At 40.8% G+C, this 24,409-nt stretch overlaps 1 protein-coding gene across 1 annotated transcript in view; it reads left to right on the top strand.

Moving 5' to 3' along the window:
• Positions 1 to 3,733: 3,733 nt before the first annotated feature.
• The window catches only part of zbtb20 (zinc finger and BTB domain containing 20), a 30,959-nt gene continuing 10,283 nt past the window's right edge, over positions 3,734 to 24,409 (top strand). The window contains exons 1-3 of the mRNA XM_072446259.1: positions 3,734 to 3,966; positions 20,588 to 20,742; positions 21,659 to 23,137. Coding sequence (XP_072302360.1) covers positions 21,679 to 23,137 — 1,459 coding nt within the window. The 5' untranslated portion in view covers positions 3,734 to 3,966; positions 20,588 to 20,742; positions 21,659 to 21,678. The remainder of the gene's footprint in view (positions 3,967 to 20,587; positions 20,743 to 21,658; positions 23,138 to 24,409) is intronic.

Raw genomic sequence — 24,409 nt, 5'->3', positions numbered from 1 at the left:
TGTCCCGGACAAGACACATTATTTATAATGATAAAATGATGATAAAATCCTCAGGTGAGAAGAAAATATTGCTCTTGCAAAAATAGATGGATAGATCAATAGATTTTGTTAAACAACAAACATGTTGTATTATGTACTTTTTATGTTTCTTTATATTTTTGTTTTTAGGAAAGGAACACTGACACTACACTTACCCAAACCCTGACGTTCAACTCAAGGGATTTAGTGTGTAAGGTACTTTTAGTCATTTTATTATTTATTTTTTGTCTTTCATAATTCCCTGTTGAAGATATTCTATTTTACTTACTGAAAAGTGTAATTAAAATGTGAAAAAATGTAAATGCAGGATAGAGACAAAAATTTGAGTGTGCCTCACACATGATTACTGACACAACTGTGTCCTTGCTCGTGTCCAGAGCTGAATGAGTGCAGCACATTCAAGTATTTACACACAGAAAACATTGGAAAATCTTTGCAATACCTCTTTCTGCAGCTTCGCGGCAGGTGCATTTAACTAGCCCAACTAGCCTTTTATTGTGCTACAAATCAAATAAAAAGTAGTTTTTGCTGCCCCTCAACATTTGGTGCATTGTCAGTTGTCATCCAGACTGTAATGAGTTGTCTAGACGACAAAATGAATGAAGCGCCGTGGGCCATTCACTATTAGAACAAAATAATCAAACAGCCAAGAAGGACAAGGACTCACAAGTGGATCTGCGCAGTGTAACAGTAGCACACCACAAAATATTCACAAACTTAATCTGTTCGGAGGATAATAATGCATTATTGAAAGCTCTGAGTAAGGTGTTATGTGCGCCTGGCCTCTCATGATTGGTCCAAGTAGTTATAGTGAAATACTAAAATAGAAGGCTATAATTTAAAATATCAAGCACGGTGAAAACATTTTTGCAAAGATGTAAAAATGCTGTTGATAAATTGATAAATATATTTCTCACTTTAGTCATGTACATACAAAAACAACTGTAATGGACAAATGTATGAATATGCATTCATCGATTCATTAGACTCATATATTGTATACACACATAAAATTAAACACTTATTGTTTTATTAGTTTATTTTTTAATAGATTATACGATTTTGACAAAAGTAATTGCAGTATATTGACCAGTTTTGCGGTGCAACTGAAAAACATTTACCCTTTGTTTGTATTTGTGAGAGTTGAGTAGAATATATTTGTATGATATGAAAGACAATATACTTGTCCACGAGTGTACACACCTCGAGTACAGCAAACAAGGGTCGACCACAAAAAAGTTGACCTTTTTTGATGCAAAAAAATAAAATAATGTCTATAAAAGTCAAAATGCTGCCCTCTATTGGCTAAGAGCTGTGGGGTGATGAGGTGAAGAGGTGCTGGACATAGGTGACGTTTGATTGTACTGACCCAGAACGCTCAGTTCATAATTACACAAAACTGAACTTGTGACTTCCAACTTAGTCGGATCCAAAGTAAAACTAATTAATTAGTTTTTTACTTTTTGGTTAAAAAATCTCTTGGATGAGAATAATGTGACCAACTTTGAGGTCAGTATGGCAATTACCAGCTTTAACAGCAATGCAGTGTCAATAAGGCTAAAGAAATTTTATGAATTGAACATAATTTAAATACATTTGTGCGAAGAACTGGAGCAGATGAGAGAAAACATTTGGAATGTAATTTCACCCAAAGCCACAAAAGAAGAATACTTTTTATTCTGTGGCGTATTGTTCCTTCTTTAGCGCCTGGGTAACACTGTTAAAAAAAAAAGAGACAATTGGCAAAGGAGTCACTTTTAGGATTCAATGAAAAACAGTGTTAATAGTCGACAGAATGAGAGAGTTGTGCTGAGTCTGTACCAACATTTTAAAAGTGCAATTTATTACAAGTTTATATATAACTATCATTTGAGTTTTACTCCACTGGGCCCACTCTCACTGAATAACATTTAGGAATAAAGCATGATATGGTTATTTTTTAATTAAGTTAAGGCAACACAATTAGGAACTTATTACAAACTAGGTTCAAAGTTTACGTTGGCAATTATATAAAAAAATGTCTAACTGAAAAAACTGTAGTCCATATAACCTTTTGTATTTAACCTATAAGCACACAAAGAGCTCCGTGTGTTTTGCTCACGTTCAGACACTGCTGCGTGACAAAGGGCTGAAGGCACATATTAAACAGTTCTAAAGAAATCATAAATAAATCAGGCCTATTTGATGTATTTGTTCTATTCGTGGCGGCAGCAGGAGCAGGCCGCGGCTCAGAGCGGCTCCTGTTACATATAAGAGCCCTTCGTGCCACCCAACTCTTAACAAAAAGCTGTGCTCGTACCCGCCCCATGTTCCATACGCATTCATGCCCTATAGGGTCCTGCGTGAGCCTGTCCCATCAAAGCCGCTTTCCTCCCCGCGCCGCCCCGTGCAGCCCGTGTGCGCACAGCCGCGTCTACAGGCCTGAGCCGGGTGCTTTAAGGCCGCCAGTGGTGTTCCTGGTTAATGTAGGTCAGAGTAGTGACGGAAGGGTGTCCTCCGCTGAACCCGCGGCTCTAATCCCCAGCACAGCCCTGCAGATGGCGCGCACAGGCAAGCGCGAGTGCTCGGTCCCACAAACACCAGCGGATCCGTCCCAAAGTGCAGCGAGGGAAGCTCACGTGGAGAGATGGCGAATACTGAAGCGGTTTCGTGTCTCCTTATGAAAGCGGAGTTCAAGAGTGCAGTTATAGAGCCGCCCGAGCAGCGCGCGCGCTCACACACTCACACACACGCGCGCGCGAGTCTGTCTCTTACTAAAGACATTTGGGGGACAGAGCTGCCCCGTAAGATAGTTTAGATAGGGCATAGTACGGCACGTAGGACCGTCCTGTGTCTGATTATTCACAACTACAGACGAGCACACACCTGTCACTGTCTAGACAGGGAGGGGGCACTAAGGCGGTGGTGCGGGGGTCCCACATGACCCATTAGGTTTCATTCTTTGCCAGCCAGGATATATCTCAAGGCGTTGGATAATAATGGCAAAAAATCAACAACAACACAAGAGAAAGACAAACCCTCAACTCAATCTGATTGGCTCCCTTGAACGACACCAATCCTTTCCCCCGCTCACTAACTCGAGGTCAGCTCGGGACGATAAAAAATAAATAAATGAGAAAATAGAAATGCGTAGAAAGTGGAAGACACGGCAGACAATCTAGCATGTTGTTTGCCGGCGCGTGAGTGACGGCGGCGGCGGCCAATGGGAAGCGACGGAGCGATAGTGGCAGCGCGCGCGTCCAATCAGAAGTTCGCGTGGCTGACTGACACATTACTGACAATTCAGTGCGTGGCTTTGATCAGACGGTGCTTCCAGTGAGTTCATTCACATTTACTGGACGCTGTATTCGAAACGAAACGCACCATAAACGCACTGAGCAGTACAGAACACCTCGCACTCAGACTGCTCTGGCGGGCGGTGATCTGCCGCGTCTCTCACAGTGAGTTTTGTTTGTGAGCGTGTTATTACTCACACACAGGGACTACTCACTACTACTACTATCACAGGACTCCCACTAGAGCCGTGATGGAGAGCGCTCGCACCGGCCCCTCGCGCCCGCTGTGACCGGGGCACGGGCGGTGTTCGGCGGCGTGGTGATCCGGTGCTCGCAGCTTTAAGTGAAAAGGCGTGCCTCGTGCCTGTCCTCCCCGGCCCCCCGTGCCTCTCCCCCTCCACCCCTCAAAGTACTCGATGTATAGTTAAAAATGGGAGGGCACACTTAAACCGAGCTGCTCTATGAAGGTAGGCTGCAGCGTGTGTTTATTGATGAGATGAAAAGAAGATGGAAGTGAGAAATGAAACAAAAGTAAAAGGAGCGTATTGAAATTGACAAACTAGACGCGCAGTTTGACCAGGAGGAAAGCCCCAAGAGGAAGCCTTGGAAACGCTGTCCCCACTTTTTTTGTCAAAGCTTCGAAGAAGTGCAGGTAAGGCAAAAAATTAAAAAAAGTAGAAGCTAGAGAAGAGGGTTTGGCGCAAAACATTTATATTTTTTTTAATCGCTGCATTATTTCATGTGGGGTCTGTGCTGGGGCAGGCACTCAGACCTGCTCGGAGACGGACTTCAGGGTCAAACGCTAAAATGACTTCCATGTACAGTAGTTGTAGTTGCCTTTGCCAAATTCAAATATTGAACAAATGTCAAACTTCGTGCCTCTCATGAGCTGGAAATGCGGGTGATGCCGGGGCGTAACGAGCGCGCTCCGGCCGCGCAGTAACACTAACATTTGGGCTTGACGGAGCTTTTTGTTATCCATTTTATCATCGAGAATTAAAAATGGCATGACGCAATTTCCCCGTCTGACATGATTCTCAACGTGCCCTTTTTCTACCTCCGGCCCGTCTCTGCGTGTCCGCGCGGACACTTGAGGACAATGTGGCCAAAGTGTCTGTTGGTGAGCGACGTTTCCCCGGAACAACTGTGGCAGCCCGACGTGCGCATTTGGGCTTTTAGGTCAGTTTGGAGCGGAACGAGGAAGCGCCGCGTCCCTCTTTACTCTTCAATTACACCAGTGTTTGCGTGAAAAGGCGTTAGTTTGTTGAACTCTACAGCTCAGAACGTGCGTGAAGAGGCGACCCTCGCGCGGGCTTCTTTCAGACAGATGTCTAGCCTACATTTTTGATGAATAAATATCAATACGGCGTGGCATTTATGAGATGTGGCGTGTCTGTCCTGTCTCGCATTGTGTCCCGCGGTAAAACAACACCACAGCTTCAGTTTCACGGGGACAAATCGCGTGTCTCTCTGCCGTGTTTTTACCCAAAATGATTGATCACTTCCATCGCCCTCGCGCGCTCCAGCGGCTCTCATATTTGGGGGGCTGTGGTGGCAAATGGAGGCATCTGGGAAACTGCTGAACGCAAACTTCCTTCAGACGCTTTGGCTTTTGCTTTTACAAACATTTCGGTTGCAAATATATTCCAGAGGCGGCTCGTGATTCTTTTTTTTGGTGCGCGTTTCTCGTCGCGTTTCTTCCCGGAGCTTGTTGAATAAAGTTAATAGGTGCAGTAATACGCGCAGTAATACGTGTAGTAATATGCGTAGTAATATGCGTAGTAATATGTGTAGTAGTTTGCTGAGGCGAAAGGGCCCGCGCTGATCACAGGCACAGAGACAGATGTTGTCCCAGAGCGACAGTAAACAGTGCGTCCGACACGCAGCACGTACCGTCTCCCGTGGATCTTTGTAACAGGTGAGTCTGTGGGCACTTACAGTAGAGCTCCCGTGGACTGCGTCTGTCTCCGTGTGTCTCCGCGTGTCCCCTGCGTGTCTCTGTGTGTCTGTGTTGCACTGGATCTATGCGTAATGCCCCGTGCATGTAATGATCAGGCCTTCAGTCTAATAATCATCCTTTTCTGTATTTGATTCATCACAGAGAAATTACCACTTTGTCTGACTTTTTGCAGTTTTATTGTGTTCTCTGTCCTTACTTCTATCATCTGCATTATGTGCCTAATGTCAAATATCTTGTTGTTGGTTTAATGTCCACATGTATTTTGAGAACACTCTGTTCTGTGGCCCCTACTTTGCCCCTCATCTGCCCTGTGTGTGGCGAACCTCCTGCTAATGTCCCCTGTCTTTATTCATCATATAGTTGGATCAAATGCAGAGGAGATGTATAGACAGGTGGTTTACGTTGGGGTGGAGCCGGTCTCACTTTTCCCGGTGGCACACGTGAATTGTCCTGAATTGAACGAAAAGGCTTGATTTGGATTTTGTTGGAAACCTGGAGTGGATTGTGATTGACAGACTGATTGTGTGTGGGACTGAGGGAGTTAAGTCACATTATCACAAGTGGAAAGCTCCCCATTTTAAAAAGGCAACACGTAAAGTTCGCACCTGTATTTTTGAGCTGAAAGATGTCCCTAAAAACTATACAATTTACAGGGATTTTTTTATTTATTATTCCAATACATTGAGATGGTTTGAACCTCAATTTCCCTACTTTTTTCCTTTCTCCTGCAAGCCTAAAAACCCACCCATGACTAATGAATATTTAAGAGCTTGTCTGCGGAATAGGGCAAGTCATTATTATATGAAGGAGAGCCAGCAGATAAAGGGGGGAGAGGGTGTGTGCGTGTGTGTGTGTGTGTATGTGAGCGGGGGTGGGGGGTGGGCTGGTGCTCTAGACAGAAAGGTGTTCAATTAATCCATATCCAGCAATCAGACGTGCTTGTCACCCACCGCCTGTCCTCCCCTCAAACACCTCCCAAATTTTTATTGTTGTTTGTTAAAAAATTCACAAATCTCCTCCAAAGTGTAACATGTGTCCAAATGTTTTGATGACCAATTCACACATCTCTCCCACCTTGGTTTTCTTGGATCAGCGAGCATACAATATCCCCTTGTTATTTTTCAATTAATTTATTAATTAGATTTTTTTTTTTTTCTGGAAGTGAAATAAAAAAGAAAAAAAAAGATAAAACACAATCATCTCGTACTGTAAGCGCCGCTCACAGATGGCAGGTCACTTTTCCAAATAATTTTTAAGCTGCCCAAGTAGACATGATAAGGGACATCTCTGTTGCCTCCGCATTGCCACATTTCACTAGTTTAATATTCACAGTCATTTTTTTCCTAACCACGCTTTAACTAGGTAGCACACAGTTTGAATTTGAATCATTATAATCAGATTTTTTTTTTGTGTGTGTGTCGGGAACTGCGTGGCGGACGGAATTGGAAAAATACTGGAAATGTAATATTGGTCATGAGTGAATTCACATAATCCACACGCGCATTACGGTGGATTTTTGTTTTTGTCATGCACATTAGCAAATCAATTTTTTAAGATGTATTAAGAAGCCTAATCACATTTAGATTTATTTTTGGCATCAATTCTTGGTTTGAAACTCGGGTACTATTCCCGGGAGGCAGTTTCCTGGTGAAACGTCCCTCTCTTCACAAACGTGTAAATGTGAAATATGCAACAAAAAGATACTTAGCAATGCTTGACCAACGATTTTCAAGGTGCACAATCAAGACTCGCACTTGAGCCCTTTTTCTGGCACTTCCTCCCAGCCCAGTTGAACATATTTGGCAGCCATTTTGGGATTGCAATAGAAATCCATCGATATAACGAGGAGGCACTTTGTGGATTGCGTCCAGAATGTCACGGTGCTTGTTAACTGCTTGGCCTTTTTGTCTCAGACACTGTTTATCCCCAGTTCCCCTCCTCTTGTGTTTTTTTTTTTTTTTGTATTTTGCTCTGTAATAGTAATTAGGATGAATCAGCCCCTATGGAACCAGCCTAATCTTTGATGTGGCTGCCAGCAGAGAGGGCCTACTTCTAAAAGTCATTGATAAGTTGTGTAATTAAGTTCCAAATGCCCTTTAAGCCCGTTATAGCTTTAGCTTTTATTGCAGCGCATAAAGTTTCTCACCTGATGCTCAGGACTGCTGTTGTAGGCCGAGTCCCTCGTTTCCATGGCAACGTCCCCAAAAACTCAGCTACCTCAAAACCTCAATGCGAACTGTAAGAAACACCACGTGATGCGCAAGCAGCCATGATTTTTACTGTCCCTCCTTATTTTACCAGTTTGAGTGTTTTATATCACATCTGAAATCTTTTTTTTTTTCCCTTTTCTTTTTTTTTTACTGTAAATTCTTAATAATATTTTCCTTTTTTAAATTAGGTTAATCTTTCTGCCGTGACAATTGAAATGAGACCTGAATTTTAATTGCGCAAAAGGCAGTACATTTTTTCAGTCTTGTACAGTATTTTTATCCGAATTATCAGCTTTATAGTGTTGGTTTGTGAGCACACAAGCTCGTCAACTAAGTACTGGCAAACTGACGACTCGTTGGATCCAATTGCTCTACCCACGATGCACCTCTCTCTCACATAGCGCTTCTCCACATGCACAATATCATATTTTAATTCCTGGATATGGTATGTGTTCATGTTACCCTTTTAGCTGCAGTGAATTAAATGTTATGTGTTATGTTTTATTTGAACTCTTCAAAATCAAATATTAAATCATGATTCAAGTGAAAAGAGTTGTTTTCTAGCTAGAGAGCTACATTCAATATTCATCACTCAAAAATATTTTTTAATAAACTTTTCAAAAACAGTCCATTTGCAAAACACTTTAAAGTTGTTGATTGCCTTGAAATTTAGACAAACTTTTTTTCTTGACACATTTATGATGTTTTTTTGCTGTTGTATTTTTTTTATTATCGTCATGTGCGAGTTCTGAAAGGAGTTTTGTGTTTTGGAATCTCCCTCTCGTGAGGATCAGGAATGCATTGAGGCAGAAGTTTTTGTTTATGCGCCTTGTAACTGTCAGGGACCTTTTGTTCAGTTGTAAAACTAGAAAGCAAATATTTTTTATTTTATTGTGATGAAAACAACTCCATTTACAGAATATTTAAATTCCATCTTCAAAACGAGGCCTCGGCTTTTTTGTTTGGTTTATTAATTACAAATACTTTTTAAAATATTTGTAGAAGATGAAGGGTCAACTTTGATTCACACTGTTTCAAGTCACCTGTGGCTGTGCTAGTGTGAATGTGCTACAGATTCCAGTTGTGGGTGCAACCGTGCGTTTCCTCTGTGTCAAAACGACGTTATTTCTTCATATCACTTGGCCATGTTTACTTCAGTTTGAATACAGGTCATTGGTGCTTTATGGAAAACGGTTTGTGTTTCGTTTGAAGCATGCACATCTGATTTCTTCACTCCTCTAGTGTAATAGTAGTGAGATAAAACCTTTGTGTTGGAAGGAAACAGGCATGGGCATAATATGTATTCTCTGCTACACAGAAGTGGAGGCCCAAGGCATTCTACTGATGTGAAAAATGTATCCTGGATTCTAATAGCGCAGTTGTATGTTTGCCAAGGTGCATGCATGTCCTCACCTCACCCTGCACCCATATGGTTTTCTACAAGTCATGGTGAGCTCACTTGTCGAGTTGAGCTGCATTGCGAAGAGTCTAAAGCGGCTTTAAGAAAATCAAAAAATAACAGACCACCAAACTTTTTTAACTCTGTGAATGTGAGCTGTGCTGTGCGTCCTGGCTCGAGCAGGAGGTTTGAGCCCGGTGCCAGTAAGCAGCGCCACAGCAGCCAAAACACTCCCAGTACACAGCCTCACTCAAGGTGCATCGGGTGCTCTGCAAACCTTTTGCCAGATATTTGCACAATACCACTGTAGTGTGTTTTACTGCAAATGGACAGGATTCAAACAGCACAAAGACAGAATGAGCCTTTTTTTCTCCAACAATTCTTTTGAACAGCTGCAAGAAATTATTGTCAGATATTTTTAATTTTTTAAAGTCTTTCTTCTTTATCTTATCACCAAATGAAAGCAAGATGTGCTCTGATATACTCTGCATTGTTTATTGGCCTAATATTGACCTAGTTAAAAATCAATTTCACAATAGATTCCTTCAGAAAGCTGGAAATCATGATTAATTTGACTTGGTGGATAATTTGTGGACCAACACGGAGAAGGCCAGTGTTCTTTTATCTCTCTACAGGCTGGTGCAGTTCTTTATGACAGTTGGTACATGTGAAAAAACACACGAGCATGTGTAACCTGTTCAACAACAAACAAATGTTGGAGCTGATTCAGATTTTTTCCAACCCGCCGTCTTATTCCATCGAATGTTTGACATTGTACTGTTTAGTGCCTATTGGGCCTGTACAATTCAACCACCTACACATTTAATACAGTCCCTGTCTGAACTCTTACTCCATCTTCTATGCAGTGTGTGATCTACTTTAGGAAGGCTTCGTTGTGGACCTGATGAAAACAGATTGATTCATATTTATCTGGTGAAAAGGTTAACTAATAGTAACACTGGGATTTTGGAAAACTGACTTTTAGGGCCTTTGGCTGCGGTGGCATTGCCAGAGTGAGCGCCTCCTGTTTTTTCATTTATTTATTTCTCGTATTTAATTTCACCTCATGCCGATCAGACAATAAAAGCCTCAATGGAAATCTACTGAACAAATTAAACTTAAAATTAAACTTTTAAAAATGTATTTGAAATAAGACTTGCACATGGCTCACATAAATGACATATGGCATGTTCAGATTTGTGAATGCTGCTGTGACCTGCCCATAACATGCAAGAGGATAGTTCTGAAAAAGGAAATGCCTCTGTACAACATTCTGTACGCAGTAGACACATGAGACCATGAATGCAGCAGAAATAAAAATTTATTTAATACAAACGATGAATTATTAGTCAATGCTTAACACATTATTTTGCAAAAATTGCGAAAGCACTTCTTTTATATTGTATCTCAATTCCACACACGCCTGCTCATATTTCAAAGACAAGGGAACAGGGCCACTTTTTCATGACACATTAGGTTCAAATAAATAATCTTTTAAATCAATGCTACACTTATAAAACCACTAGATTTTGGTTACACTTTAACCAGGACTTTAGATTCTCTTGTGTCTTTGCCATATCCTTACAGCCTTCATCTTGTCGTATTGCGCTGGTTCATGATTAGTCAGGGAATAACTAAATGCCAGAGTCCGTGCCACGCCTTTGCCAGATCACTTCACGTGTCAGATCCGACAACAACAAGTTTCACCAAACCCAGCACATAAAGGAGAGCTATGTAAGATATGTGCCTGTAATCATGTGCGGTTAAAGCAAGAATTTACAAGCAGAAGGCATCAAATAGCAGTAAGGATTTTAGTGACTTTACCCACTGAAAGGTATTATATTTAATGTTGTGGTTATTTTATATTATTAGTGGTACTAGCAGTAGAATTTTAACATTGTGAGGCTCAATGGAAATACATTTTGTCGGAATTTGCACGGCCGAGCCACGGCAACATTTGATTTTAACACAATGTGTCCAGCCAGTTGCACGCGCCTTTCAAAGTGTAATATTTGAATAAGTTGCGCATGCTATCTTCTGAATCATTCTGCTGTGTTTTCCCTGGGACGTTTCCAGACTGCATTCTTAAGTTCGTCGCTTCACTAAATAAATGTTGTTTTTGTCATAAACACACATTTTGTCGATGTCTGCCGCTTTCGCTGTAAACCAAACAGATTATGAACTTTATGTCGGAAAAATACTCTTTTCCGTGGAAGTGCCGGGAGAGGGATGTTTTGTCAGCTCCGACAATGTGAGCTGTAATACCACATTGGCACGTCATATAAAGGGGGTGAAATCTTGAATATTTGGCTAGCCTTGTGAAATAGCTGATTTACTTAACAACTTGCGACACTGTATATGGATAAACGGGTCCAAACTGGGCATATGGCAATAGCTCCCACATGGATTAGGACAAAAAGCTTTGTTTAGTGCCAGCTTCAGACCAAGTGACGTTGACCATTGCTTGTATTTTGGGCTTGTTGGCAAATATATAGACCCTTATGTTACAGCCAGTCAGCAGCACGACTCTTTTAGATGGTGTCAAATGAGCTGAACACATTATATACGTATATAATCTTCATTTACTACACAACAGCTTGCAGGACTATTATTACAATCAAATTAACAGAACTTTCAATAATTATTTTTAGTCATTTGGGCTTAATACTATTTTCGCACATTGAGCACAATCTGTTGAAGTTAGTTCACCTGAATAATGACTCACTGTAGCTGCGATAGTTACACGTTCAAGCATTAAACCCGCCATAAGAATTCTCTTTCCTTCCATTTACCGCAACATTTTGACATGTAAGAAGTTAACAAATTTAGCCCGTGTCAATTTTTAAGCTTGTATATTTTAAAAAGGTGAATGCAAAACCCAGCAGGGTGAGCTTTCACTTGTGCCCCTTGGAGCGTAGTAAAAACACAAGTGTGCGCTGCTGGAGATGCCCGGAACACAGTGTACATTAGCGAGAGTTCACCTTTGGGTGGGACCACCTCAGAGCAGCACGTGCCCCTTGTGCAGCTGCAGCTCGAGCACTTCCCTTTTACAGGCCTCTACGAGATCAGCAAATAATTTACATCTTATTTAGTTTAACTTGTTTCAATTGACAAAACATTTTGTGCAATGTGGAAAAAAGTAGTAGAAATTGTGAAGTGAGATTATTTGTAAAACATATTTTTTAGGATGTTGAAATTATACACATTTATTTATGTTTGTTGAACCTTTTTATGTGTTTCATCTAGCTTTAAATGGAAAAAAAACCTTTCTCTTTTCATGATGTTGCATATTTTGTACTTTCTATATTTAATATCAAGTACCCTTAATTTGAGTGTCCTATATTAACTGCACTGTAGGGCTGAGCAATACAATTTCCTTTTTTTTTTTTTTCTCTTTTTAAAATTTAATATTCGTTTTTCAGAGCCATTTAATACATACATAGTTCTTTAGTTCTGTCAGTTAAATCTGACAGAAGATTGGCTGTAGAACTGTCAAGCAGATCATTCACAATTTAAAGTCATTGTTCTTATTTTATTCAAATTCAATGTTTCGAGACATCTCATTGAAATACATTATTATTGTTTTGTTTATCTTTTATATTTTTTAGATAAATAAAAGAGTTTAAGATTTGCAGATTTTTGCATTTTGTAAGTTCTTTGTCGACAATTTCCCATAAAAGGCTAAAAAAAAACGTGACTTCTGGCTTGACCTCCTCCCTCAGACTTTGCACGTCTTTTTCAAAGTGTCTAAATACTGTACACGTTTACTCCACTCCATCAATAAAACCACCAGCACAAAAGCTATTTCCGAATGGACCTAAGCGGTTTCTATACACGCGAGACATGTATCCAAAAGACTGCGCAGATGTGCTGTTAATACGCGCACACTCATTAGTACGGTGCCCTGCCGTAATTCGGCACAAAGCATCCTTGTTCTGGTTTATCTCACAAGGACAGTAAGTCAGAAGACACTTTTTTTCTTCCAAAGATATAAAACCACTCATTGCTAAAATATGCCGGCCAAATGACTTATACAAATAACTTTTTTCTATGTAGCATCGATAGTTTGTGTCGTTTTATGACATTTTAAAAAAATGGCCCACAAGGTTCTTTTTTTCTTTTTTTTTTGAGTGGCAAAATGCCCTCCGTCGCGGTGGAGAGGGGCGGTGTAATGTTGAGAGGCAGTTGCTGCGGACACTTGTGCTTAAATGATAACTCTTGAATGTAGCTTTATCTGCTTGGGGGGTTGGAGGTGTACGGGAGATCATATGAGTAGTCAGACGCTTATATTCGGTCAAATGCTCATTAACAAAAGCACAGCGAGGGGGCCAATTGTACAGGGTCCTCCAAAAAGGGCTTAAGAATAAGTCTAAGTATGTCATCGGTTCTGTCGGTCTGATAGGAGTATATTCTAGTTAATCTTTGTGATGAATTATAGAAAGAGGCAGTCTGAGAATATAGATACTAACTGGACTTTGTTCTAATGAGCATTTTACACTCTAATTTTAACATTTTAAATCTTATCTAATACATTTAAAGACATGGTTTAGCACATTTCTGTCAGATTGCCAAAATATCTTCTATGGTTAGTATTGGGATACTCAGAAAAATAATTTGAGTCATTATAGCTCAGCCCTACTTTACAGGTCAGGGTACTTTATCTTTACCATTGTGAGACAGAACCAGTTCCTTGGCAGGGTTTTTGGTCGGTTAAGTTCTTCTAGTTTAGATTTATTTCTTTTGTGCTTTTGTGGATACAGACTCTTGCTCACAGTACTGTATATTTGGAGTGAGTTGGTGCTATGGATAACGGCTGTGTGATACTTAATGACGAAGTTGAACAAGCTGTCCTGTCAAAAAAAATAGTCGGTTTGTCTCGTACTTGTGCCATAGCATTGTACCACTTATTGTTACTTGTTTGCTTGTGGACTTTATGTGAAAGCTGCACATCCTGCTGCCTCACTGTAAGACTTGAGTTTCTTTGCATAGTTGCAACTGGCATCAGTATGCATCTTTAAGTGGTGTGAGTAGTTTAAATTTAGGGACTGATAGAGGCAGTTTCTCTTGGGGACACAGAAATGCATGGGCAGTTATTTAGCAAGTGCGAGCCAAGCAGTGGTCATAACACAACGCTGTAATTATTTCTGAGACGGACAATGCACCCAGAGAAACTAGTTTGGAATAATAGGAAGCCAGTCTTGGAGAGTTTGAACTGCATTTGTTGCATGGTTCTTTTTGAAACAAACCAATGCACAAACAAATTGAATAGACAGAGGGTTCTGTTCTTAGATACAAGCTGTGTTACTTCAAAGCATGTGTTCTCCTCATGGAGACATGTTATGCAAAATCACATTTAAAGCGCTTTTTACCATGTTTCATTAGAGCAAGGCTTAAAGTTTTCCGTCACTGTGACGGATTTCCATCAATTGGAGAAATTGGGGAAACATTTTCGTCAATCTGTAATGTGTTGTTTAAAGACAATACTATTAATGCTCCAGCCCGACAGATTCTTGGCCCAAGCCCGCCAAAACCTGCACAGTTCTGTCCCTCCGCTGCCACAGTACGCGCTCAGCACACAGAGCTGTGCTTTTTTCTCTCAAGTCAAAGCATTTAACACCGGTCTGCGTGTTAAACGCTAATGTTATAGCAGACTGCCTCCCCTTATTTTATTTTTGTAATGTTTGAAATTCCCGAAAGTATTACGTGTTTGCTACCTCTGTAAACAGGAGAGCAGCACCTGACACACCCACAATCTACAAATTATTTATGGTTTACTTTATGTCCTAAAGTTTAACATGTTGTTATTTAAATTAAAGATAGACACACGTATATGTATTGAAGTGCTTTTATAAATGTGCAGGTTGTTCTCACCAGCAAATGTATTATTGTTCTTCTTCTTTGGTGTTTAATGGCGGTTTATGTATTATTGTTATTATTACAGTGTAATAATAACAAGGCTTTACTAGGAAATGTAACAAGGCTTTACTAGGGCACTAGGCTTTACTAGGAAATGTGTTTTGCCTAAGGACTCAGCGACATTTCCTCTAGCGCCCCACTGTAGCACCCAGTGTGTCAAAGTACTGACCAAGCCTTGTTCTGCTTAGCTTCCGAGAGCTGACAAGATTGGACATTGGCTAGCAGGCATGGCTGCGTATACTTCTCAGTGAAAGCCCCTGTGCACTACTGCTGTGTGTAGTACAAGTACTGTAATAATGTAATAAGGACTTCCTACTGTCAGTGCCTACTTTGATAATTTTCCAGAACTTTCTCACACAAACTCCTCTATCATTGTTTAAAAAAAAACAGCAACAACACAGAATACACGACATGGAATCTAAAATTTTCAGGCAGACCTCTAGAGTAGCCTTTAAAAAGTCCCCTAATTCCTTATTACATTCTTTTTTCTCTACCCACAGCCCCCTCTATAAATGATGAAATACACCAAAATGTTCCTTTCTCTAAATTTTTGGGTGGAGGACCCCCAGACCCCCATTTCAGGAGTACCTTCTTACCACATGCTAAATCTTCTTAACCCTCATGGCTCTGTGCTCATTAATGTGACTGTATTTGACTGTATTAGTGTTGTGGGATCAGGCCTGTTTCCTCAAAAACTTTAGTCTTCTAAAAAATGCCCATTGCCACATTGTTCAGCATTTATTTTGAATATGAAACATTTTCAGCCAATTTCTTTTTTTTTTTAAATTTACCTCCTGATTCTGAGAGATTCATGCACGTTTGAGTAATCTTTAATCTCCTGCGATCAAGACGCCAGTGCTCCAAATATTCCCATTCTCCCTCATACTGCTCTGTGCTTTATTCTTTGTTCTCCATTTGTTTGTTTCTTAAACTGTGATACTAAATCCAGACAAATCCACTGCTCTCTACCGTGAGTTTCAACTATCCATAAGCGAGACTCGCAGTGTGGCACTTTGTTGCGATTTTTATTTAATTCTTGTCCTTTATTTAACCAGGATCGCAGTTTTGAGCCAAAAGTCATTACATTTATTTAAGTTATTTTAGATCAATTTTGTGATATAAAATGTGCAATATATATATATATATATATATATATATATATATATATATATATATACATATACATATATACAGAAAGGCATCCATTAAAAAAAGCTAACCTAAAATAAGTAAATCACTGGAAGGCAAGTGGTATGTGGCAATCCAAAGAAAGAAAAAGCAAGGCATAAGATATGAAAACAGAGAAAGTAAAAAAAATGGGTTTGAATTGACAGTAGAAGCGGAGGTGAAAGATGAAAGTACCTCATGTAGTCAAATATAACCAAGAAAAAGTTACATTTTCATTCAAATATACACCAAAGTCAAAAATGTGTTTCATGAAATCTTACAAGTACACTTTGTTCAAAGGAGTGTAACTGGTTGCTTTCCATCTCGCACGCAATGTGCTAGAGCATCCTATTTTCAAACCCCTAAATGCTAAATTTCACGTATCTTCAGGGAGCCTGAGACAGATCCTTGAGATCGTTTTTTAACTAGTTCAAAGTTTAGTAACACCTCATACTTAAGTCATCTTATAGACTATTTTACAAATGTTTGCCTCCTTGTTCCTCGATAGAGAAGACGGAAGCTTGTACGGGGAAAAAAATCCATCACAAGCAAAGTGAAAATCTTGGCACAACTTGTCAACAGCCTACGTTTGCTTGTTGATGATTTTCAGCGACTGCCATGAAAGCAAGTCAATTAAATCTGCCGCTCTGAACAGGAGCGGAGTCTGCCGCTATCTGCTAACTGTTTGTGATTTAGGTGCATTAGTTACATTACCTGTTAATTGCTTCACAACATTATAGGCAAACACTTTAATGCAACAAGAGATGTGACACTAGCTAAAAACTTTGGATTCCATCTGCAGATTGTCAACAAGACAAGTCTGTTCACAATACTTTAACTGTGCCCAAAACATGGAAACAAGGACTTCACACATTATTTTAAGTTAATTCAGCTGGAAGTGTTACTCGGTGCTTGTCAGATCTTATAAAGCTATACATTTCCAAAGCAGAATAAATGATATTAGTACTCATAGCTGAACCATACCATTAAAGCATAAATTCTGCTAGTTTATATGCTAATGCAATTGGCACTAAATGGATGATTGAAATTAATAATTACAGCATTGGACAGTGATCGTTAAGAGGCAGAGGTTTCAAACAAACTCATAAATTACCATGAATTAAGTGCTATACAAATCTGTGCGCGTCTTCATCAACATACTGTATGCACTTGCATGGGCTTGAGCTGGTGCCATTGCCCCGTGGCCCCTTTTGTCTCACATTCAAATCGAGCCCGGGCCTTGAGTATATGCTCGCAGTGAGCGTTGTAAGCACTATTTGCATATTCAAGATGTATATTATTCACATGGCTGTTTCTTTCATAAGCACGCCTCTTATGTGCCGTCTCAATCCCTACCCCCATATATATACCCCCACCTCCCATTACCCCCATACACACGGCACACTTGATTAACTAATGTTCTATTCGATGCGGCGTATTTCACCAGCTTGTCACCTAATACAGGCGTCTGATTAACCTGGAGTCTACATGCTGAAGTTGCTCTGCCTGTATTCCCCCAGTGTCTTCATTTTTCTCCCCTCCTCTTTCCCCCCCTCCTTTTTTTTGGGGGGTACAGCACCCCCCCTCTCTCGCCCCCTCCCTCTCCTCCTTAAACCCCTCCCTCACTGTCTTTGTTGTGGCGGCGGCAGCAGAGCATGCATTGCACTGGCGGTCTGAAGCATTGTGTCTGATTTCCAGCAGACAAACTGACCTCTGGGGATTTATTGACAGCGAACTCCACAGAGGCAGACGCAGAGCTGGAGCATGAGGAGGAGGAGACGAGGGGAGGAGGGGAGGTGCAAGGAGACAGGAGTGCGGGGGGGGGCTAGACAGACAGACAGACAGATGGGAGGTAAGATGGGGGAAGAGGTGATGAAACAGGAAGCAGGTAGAAAGAAAGGCACGGACAAGGAGATCAATACTGCAAGGAAAAACACACACCCAGAATGTAGTTTGATTTAAAAATTTGTTTAGTTGGAGCAATAAGTGAAAGAAAATGGCCGCCTCTTACAAGAACCTAATTAATTTTGAAGGATCATCAGCCCCTTTAGTCCGAGGCAGGGTACAGGATGGAGAGAGGGAGGGAGGGGGAGGCAGACCCCTGGGCTGATTAGAATTCACTGCAGGTAGGCGCTGGCTGCTGCTCACCCACTGTGTCACGGCTAAAATGGAATGACTGTGGTGAGTGGCAGTCTGGGCCACCGGAGCCCGCTTGTCTTGGCCTGCTCCTTTGTTGCCAAAGCTCACCTCACGTTACCCTTCGAGCAGGTGCATTTCCACGGCTGTCGGCCCAGGATGCCATGCACTACACATATATGTCAGCATTGTCCCAGACGTTTGCTGTAAGGCCCAAAGCACCAACCGCACCACGAGCTATCCCTGCAGCAGGAGAGAAAACAGCAAAAGGTCAAATATTTGCCATGCTGGTGGATTCAAGCGTTTTGGCAAATGTCTCCGCGCTCGCCTAACGAAATGGAACATTTTCATTCTCTTGTTGAATACATTTGTTTTAAATGTATTGGTGGTTTGTGAAAAGTATTTAGAGTTTGTCAAAAAAGATGCCCTGTATATCATTTGTGAAAGAGCTCTGAAGTGTCTTATTATAGTATTTGACCTGGCGCAGGAAATGTGATCTCGTTGCAAATGTGTTTTGTCCTGAATCGTATGTGAATAATAGAAAGTATTTTTCTAAAGAACGGCCCGTCTCATCACTGCATGATCTGTCTTTGCATGCTCTCACTTGTCAGAACTGAATCATCATTTGTCATAAACACTACAAGAAAACAAAAGTACTTTTTGAAATAAATGAGGAATATGGTACAAAGACAAAATGCAAGAACAAAAACACTAGCCAGTTTCAAATCTACAACATCCTGGATGTCTTTGATTGACACCTGAAGATGTTTTTGTCCATAACTGAAGCTATGTGAAATTTAACGTACAAACAAACATATGTATTTGCCTTGATTCAAATACAAAAAGTCCAGTAACCTTATACAAACTTTATTGTGTGTTCATGTGTGTCAGATTCCAATTATAGTTTGTGGTCTAAGGGCAACTTTGGAAAATGAAAACTTGTATTTGGCAATTACAAAAATACAAAAAGCACTAAATCTTGCGAGCTTGTTGCAGCTGTACTTCATAAACATAAGTAGTATAGTAGTATAGTTGTATCCAGTACCCTTTGCGTTCCTGAATATTTTTAGTCAGCTTATAGACCTACTGCTTTAACTTGGAAACTCCAAAATGGTAGCTGCTTGGCCGGAACATTTGAGCTTATATAAAAGCACTGGTTATATAATGTGGTGTCTAGTGACAGCACGTATGATTATGTTTATTGTCAACGGACTCACTATACAATTGTGTAACTCAGTGGCCTGTGTCTTTTGCTGTGTCATTGTTATAAACATGCAAAAGTAAAGACTGGGCACGTAACATTTTTTCCATTACACTGTCCAAATCATTACGCTACAATTATATTATATATTATTTCTAGTCAAGATGTTCCTGCACTAATTACTTTTAAATTTACTATCTATTATAAATGCCACCATCATGCAATATAATAGAATATATATATATATATATATATATAATAGAATATTGCAATACGAAATTACTTTAATAATTTGGCTGTGGCACTAAATTCCTTCATATACCCTAAAGCAAGTATTTATTTATTCTGGTGACTTTTGCGTTCTGTTGTTTGACTAAGAAGAACAGTATGTGCCAACACTTTGATGCAGGTCTGGTCAAATCCTAAACGCTGCAGTTTATTTTGTAGATTCCCCTGTAGTTAAGTGGCAAATGCAGGTATAAAGAAAGTCCCATACTATAAGAACAGCATTAAGTAAAACAAAACATGAGCAGAGTAGTTTTACAATGCTTTTTTATAACAGCATTCATAGTTATTGTTTTTTTATAAGGCATTACCAACAGCGTGCAACTAATGACAGTGGAATCGTTTCTGAATAGCACAAGGGCATTTTGCACAGCTTCGTCGAGGAGCGTGACCTTAAAAGATACCATGAGACTTTTAATGTGGTTTACATCATCTTGTCCCCAGCTGCGAGGTCAAACTTTTTCCCAACATTTGGACAAAATCGGCTAGTCACATGATTAATGTTGTTCAATGCCTTTCTTGTGTATTTAATGAATGACTTCTGTGTTGTAAAAAGTATATAATCCCGCAAGCAGATCGTGGACATTGTTGTTTAAAAAAGGCAGCGCTTCGGCATGAAATTTGGTTTGCCAAAATGTTTTAATCTTTTGCGTTTTTAAGTTTGGATTAAAACCAATTTATTTAGACGGGCGTGGTTTTACTGCCCGCTCACAGAGATAACCAATGAACAACCCTAAACCATAAAAACATTTTAGTCTTATTTCCACCCTTGCTTTGTAATTGGAGGTCATGTGTGCACAGGCCCGCCATTGGTCTGTGTGTAAAAAACTCCTCTTCTTCACGCATCTGTTGCAGCGTGTTGCGGGGTAGATATCTGGTGCTACCGTGATCGGGTTCATTAAGGGAGTGGCAATAACATTGAGTCTGTGTGTGTGTGCTATTAAGATTTGTCTTTGTCTTTTTTCTCCCTCTCTCTCTTCCCTCCAAACATTGTGGCAGAGCAACACATGATTTGGGCCGAGTGGAGTGACAGTAGAGCGAGCAGCGCCGGCCTCTGAGAAGTCGTCTCATTCACCAGCAGCCAAAACTGACGCCTGACCCGCAGCACCTCCATCACCAGCTACAACTCCAACCACTCACCACGGCATCGGACTGTAAGTATGCTTCAGTGCAACTTCTACTCCTGTGTCACTCAGGAAATTCATGCAATAAAAAACAACTAAATTCCGAGCAGATCTATATTCACTCATTTTAGTTACATTCATTTTCGTATGGGCAATAGGGTTTAATACACACATTTACCTTGTCCATGGTATGTATAGTTTGACTACTTCGAATGGATTGCACAAGATTTCATCACAAACAGAGTGTATAAATAGACTTTATATGTTATTGTCACTGCGGAAAGTAATGGTTACAAAATATTAACACGAATCGGCCCTGTTTCAAGGGAAATTAAACCGTGCCACTTTTAATAAACCATACTTAACATCTAAATAAAACACTTAAATTGCGAAATCAACATAATTTGTTGTTATATATAACTATGTTTAATGAATATAGACCTAATTTTAATGTTAATTTTTCCATTTTTATCCTTCTTGTTTCAGACCTCGAAAAAACATTTGTAACTATGGAGCAGTAGGTCACATCTCAGTGCAGTCTTATAGACAGTGAGCGCCATCACAGTGAACACATGGCTAACACAAAAGAGGCCTGTGTCCTGTGAGCCCACTGCTCCATCTAATGGTGGAGTAGGGAACCTCACCAAAACCCACACCTACTGCTCTGGGACACGGCCAGTGTCCTGTTTATAACAAGTCCAAAAGACAGTAACAACCAGTCTTACTTACACAAAAGATGCAATGATGTATATATGAAGCTTCTTATTACAGAGCCAGACTCATCAAAATATTAGAATAAAACTCTACAAATGTTATAATTATGAAAAATGTTTACTATAAGAATATTAAATACTCTGATCGCATTTGAACTGAATATCATCTAAACATAATCTATGATGTTAAATATTTCATTGCAGATAGTCAGGTGTGTTTTTTGCTGCTACAGGTGACCTCAGTTGCAAGGGGATGACCGAGCGCATTCATAACATCAACCTTCACAACTTCAGTAACTCTGTTCTCGAGACCCTCAATGAGCAGCGCAACCGTGGGCACTTCTGTGACGTGACGGTTAGAATCCATGGAAGTATGCTGCGAGCTCACCGGTGCGTGCTGGCCGCGGGGAGCCCCTTCTTTCAAGACAAACTGCTGTTGGGCTACAGTGACATCGAGATCCCGTCGGTGGTCTCCGTACAGTCCATCCAGAAGCTCATAGACTTTATGTACAGTGGGATCCTGCGCGTGTCTCAATCTGAGGCCTTGCAGATCCTCACAGCTGCCAGCATCCTCCAGATCAAGACAGTCATCGATGAGTGCACACGCATCGTGTCCCAGAACGTGGGCCTGGCTGGGCCTGGGGGCTTCCCTGTTATCCCCGGAGATTCGGGACAGGACACCCCTCGTGGTACGCCTGAGTCTGGCACCTCTGGACCCAGCAGTGATGCAGAATCCAACTATATGCAAACATCGTCACAGCAAAATGTTGAGCGCAACATCACATCGCTGTACGGCTACACCAATCTGTCCCAGCTGAATGGCAAACAGGATCGCTCCCACTACATCAGCTCGCTGTCCAGCTACGACCCTGCTCTGGCGCCTCACAAAGACCAACAGGCCCAGGACCCGCCCTGGATGAACCGGCTGCAGGAGCGCTCACTTCAGGGAGACCGCTTCTCTGAGTCCACGCCCCACTGTCGCAAACAGTCCAGACCCATCCGAGTCCAGATTAAACAGGAGGATGTGGACGAGTACGGCTGCTACGAACCACTGTCCGTGTGCCAGGAGGACGGGGACCACGTGGTGGAGAACGAGTCCAAAGGAGAGAGCTTTGATTCTGGGGTTAGCTCCACTCTGAGTAATGAGCCAGAGGCCTCGGAGCAGCAGCAAGGCTACATGTCGAGCTTCAGCCGAGAGGCAGCAGGAGAGTCCCAGCACTCTGATGGCACCTCTGTGCAAATAGAGGTCAATGACTCGTCCCCAGAACAGGCCCAGGACATGGATGATTTAGACATATCCCACAGCACTAATGACAGCATGATGCAATCCCTGCCAAATTCTGTCATGTCTCACCCCCTGACAAGTGCCCCACACTACACCAGCAACCTGAGGATGCCGATAAATGTGACCAGCAACACCCAAGTCATGGGCGCTGGCAGCACCTTCCTGCCTACTCTCTTCCCCACTCAGCCACCCAGCAACAACAAGCCTTTCCTGTACCTGCCCAGTCAGCAGCAGTCCCCATTTGTGGCAGTGCCGCCACCCGCCATGCCTTCATTCCCAAACCCTCTGCCCGTCCCGCATTCGCCCGTGCAGCAGCAGGTGAATCAAGGACTGACTCAGGGGGAAAAGAAGCCCTACGAATGCACTCTGTGCAGTAAAACCTTTACTGCCAAACAGAACTACGTCAAACACATGTTTGTTCACACCGGTGAGTCCATCACTTTTAATGTTAACTGCATCCTTTTTATTTGAACACTACTACTGTAGTACATTGTATACAACGATATTACACAGTAGCTCAGTAGCACAGCGCCTCGTAATTTTACCTTTTGTATCTTTATATAGAAAAAGTCAAAAGAAACAACCCACTTCTTTCTGTGAAATAGTTAATTAAGAAATTCATATTAATTAAATCAGTAAAGTGAAACTTTGCAAGGTGTGATAACACTCCTCACAACATGTCTCAGGTGGCAGATCAAAATTGAGACCTTTGCCACAAGTTCATATTTCAAACTTAATTTTGGATGATTGTGTTCACGCTACAAGGTGAGACCATGGTGAAACAAGTTGAGATGTGCAATCCCCACGTACAACATCCTAATTCATATCAAGTTTCTGATTTTGAATATTTTAAATAAACAGTGTTCATATGCAGTATAATGCAGTATAAACATCTTCCTCAGTGTGTGTGTGTGTGTGTGTGTGTGTGTGTGTGTGTGAGAAGGACATCAAAGCAACATTGCAATACACACCTTAAATATGAATAAACCAAAATGATCTGTTTATTGTATAGATATATTTCTATTATTTTATATGAGGAGCAACACAGTGTTTTAATAGATTAAAAATATATATATATATTATTACAGCTTTTTTTTCTCTTTTTATGACATTTCAAGTTAAAACTGGTTTGTTTCAAGTTTGCAAAAAATAAATTAATAATCCTTTGTTCAAAATGACATAAAATAAACATATTATAATTAGTGAAATAGGAAGTATTAATATTTTTTACTTTAAGTAAGTAAAAAATATTAAATAAATTAGATTAGATAATGATGAGCACAGCTAACTCCAAGAATCACACACACACACGTGTTATTTCACAAATTAAGTTATTAGCACTAACACACTGTGTGAGACATTAATGATGTAGCACTTGCCATGTGGTAACAGTAAAAGCATCCAGCTATTCTCTTAATAAAAGACAAAAATGTATTCATATTTAATAGTGCCCTGCTTTTACAGGAAGGAAAAACACTTCTTTAGCGCAGGACTTAACAGGTGTAACAAGATGACACAGGTTTAAATAATTCTAGCCCGAGGTGAGCGTCTCCAATGGCAAAGTAACACGTCTGGCTGCAGGCTGCGTGTTACTGCAAAAGTTTACAGTTAAAGCTGTTACATCATTTATGTGGCGCCAACGCCACTGGCAGGACTCCAGTCGCTTTACCATTCGCTTGAACCAAATCTCAACTTGCTT

The sequence above is a fragment of the Eucyclogobius newberryi genome, unplaced genomic scaffold (assembly GCF_026437365.1).
Source record: "Eucyclogobius newberryi isolate DKJ021-1_F unplaced genomic scaffold, fEucNew1.0.hap1 SCAF_15, whole genome shotgun sequence".
NCBI classification, from domain to species: domain Eukaryota; kingdom Metazoa; phylum Chordata; class Actinopteri; order Gobiiformes; family Gobiidae; genus Eucyclogobius; species Eucyclogobius newberryi.
This window is presented reverse-complemented; position numbering and strand designations above follow the sequence as displayed.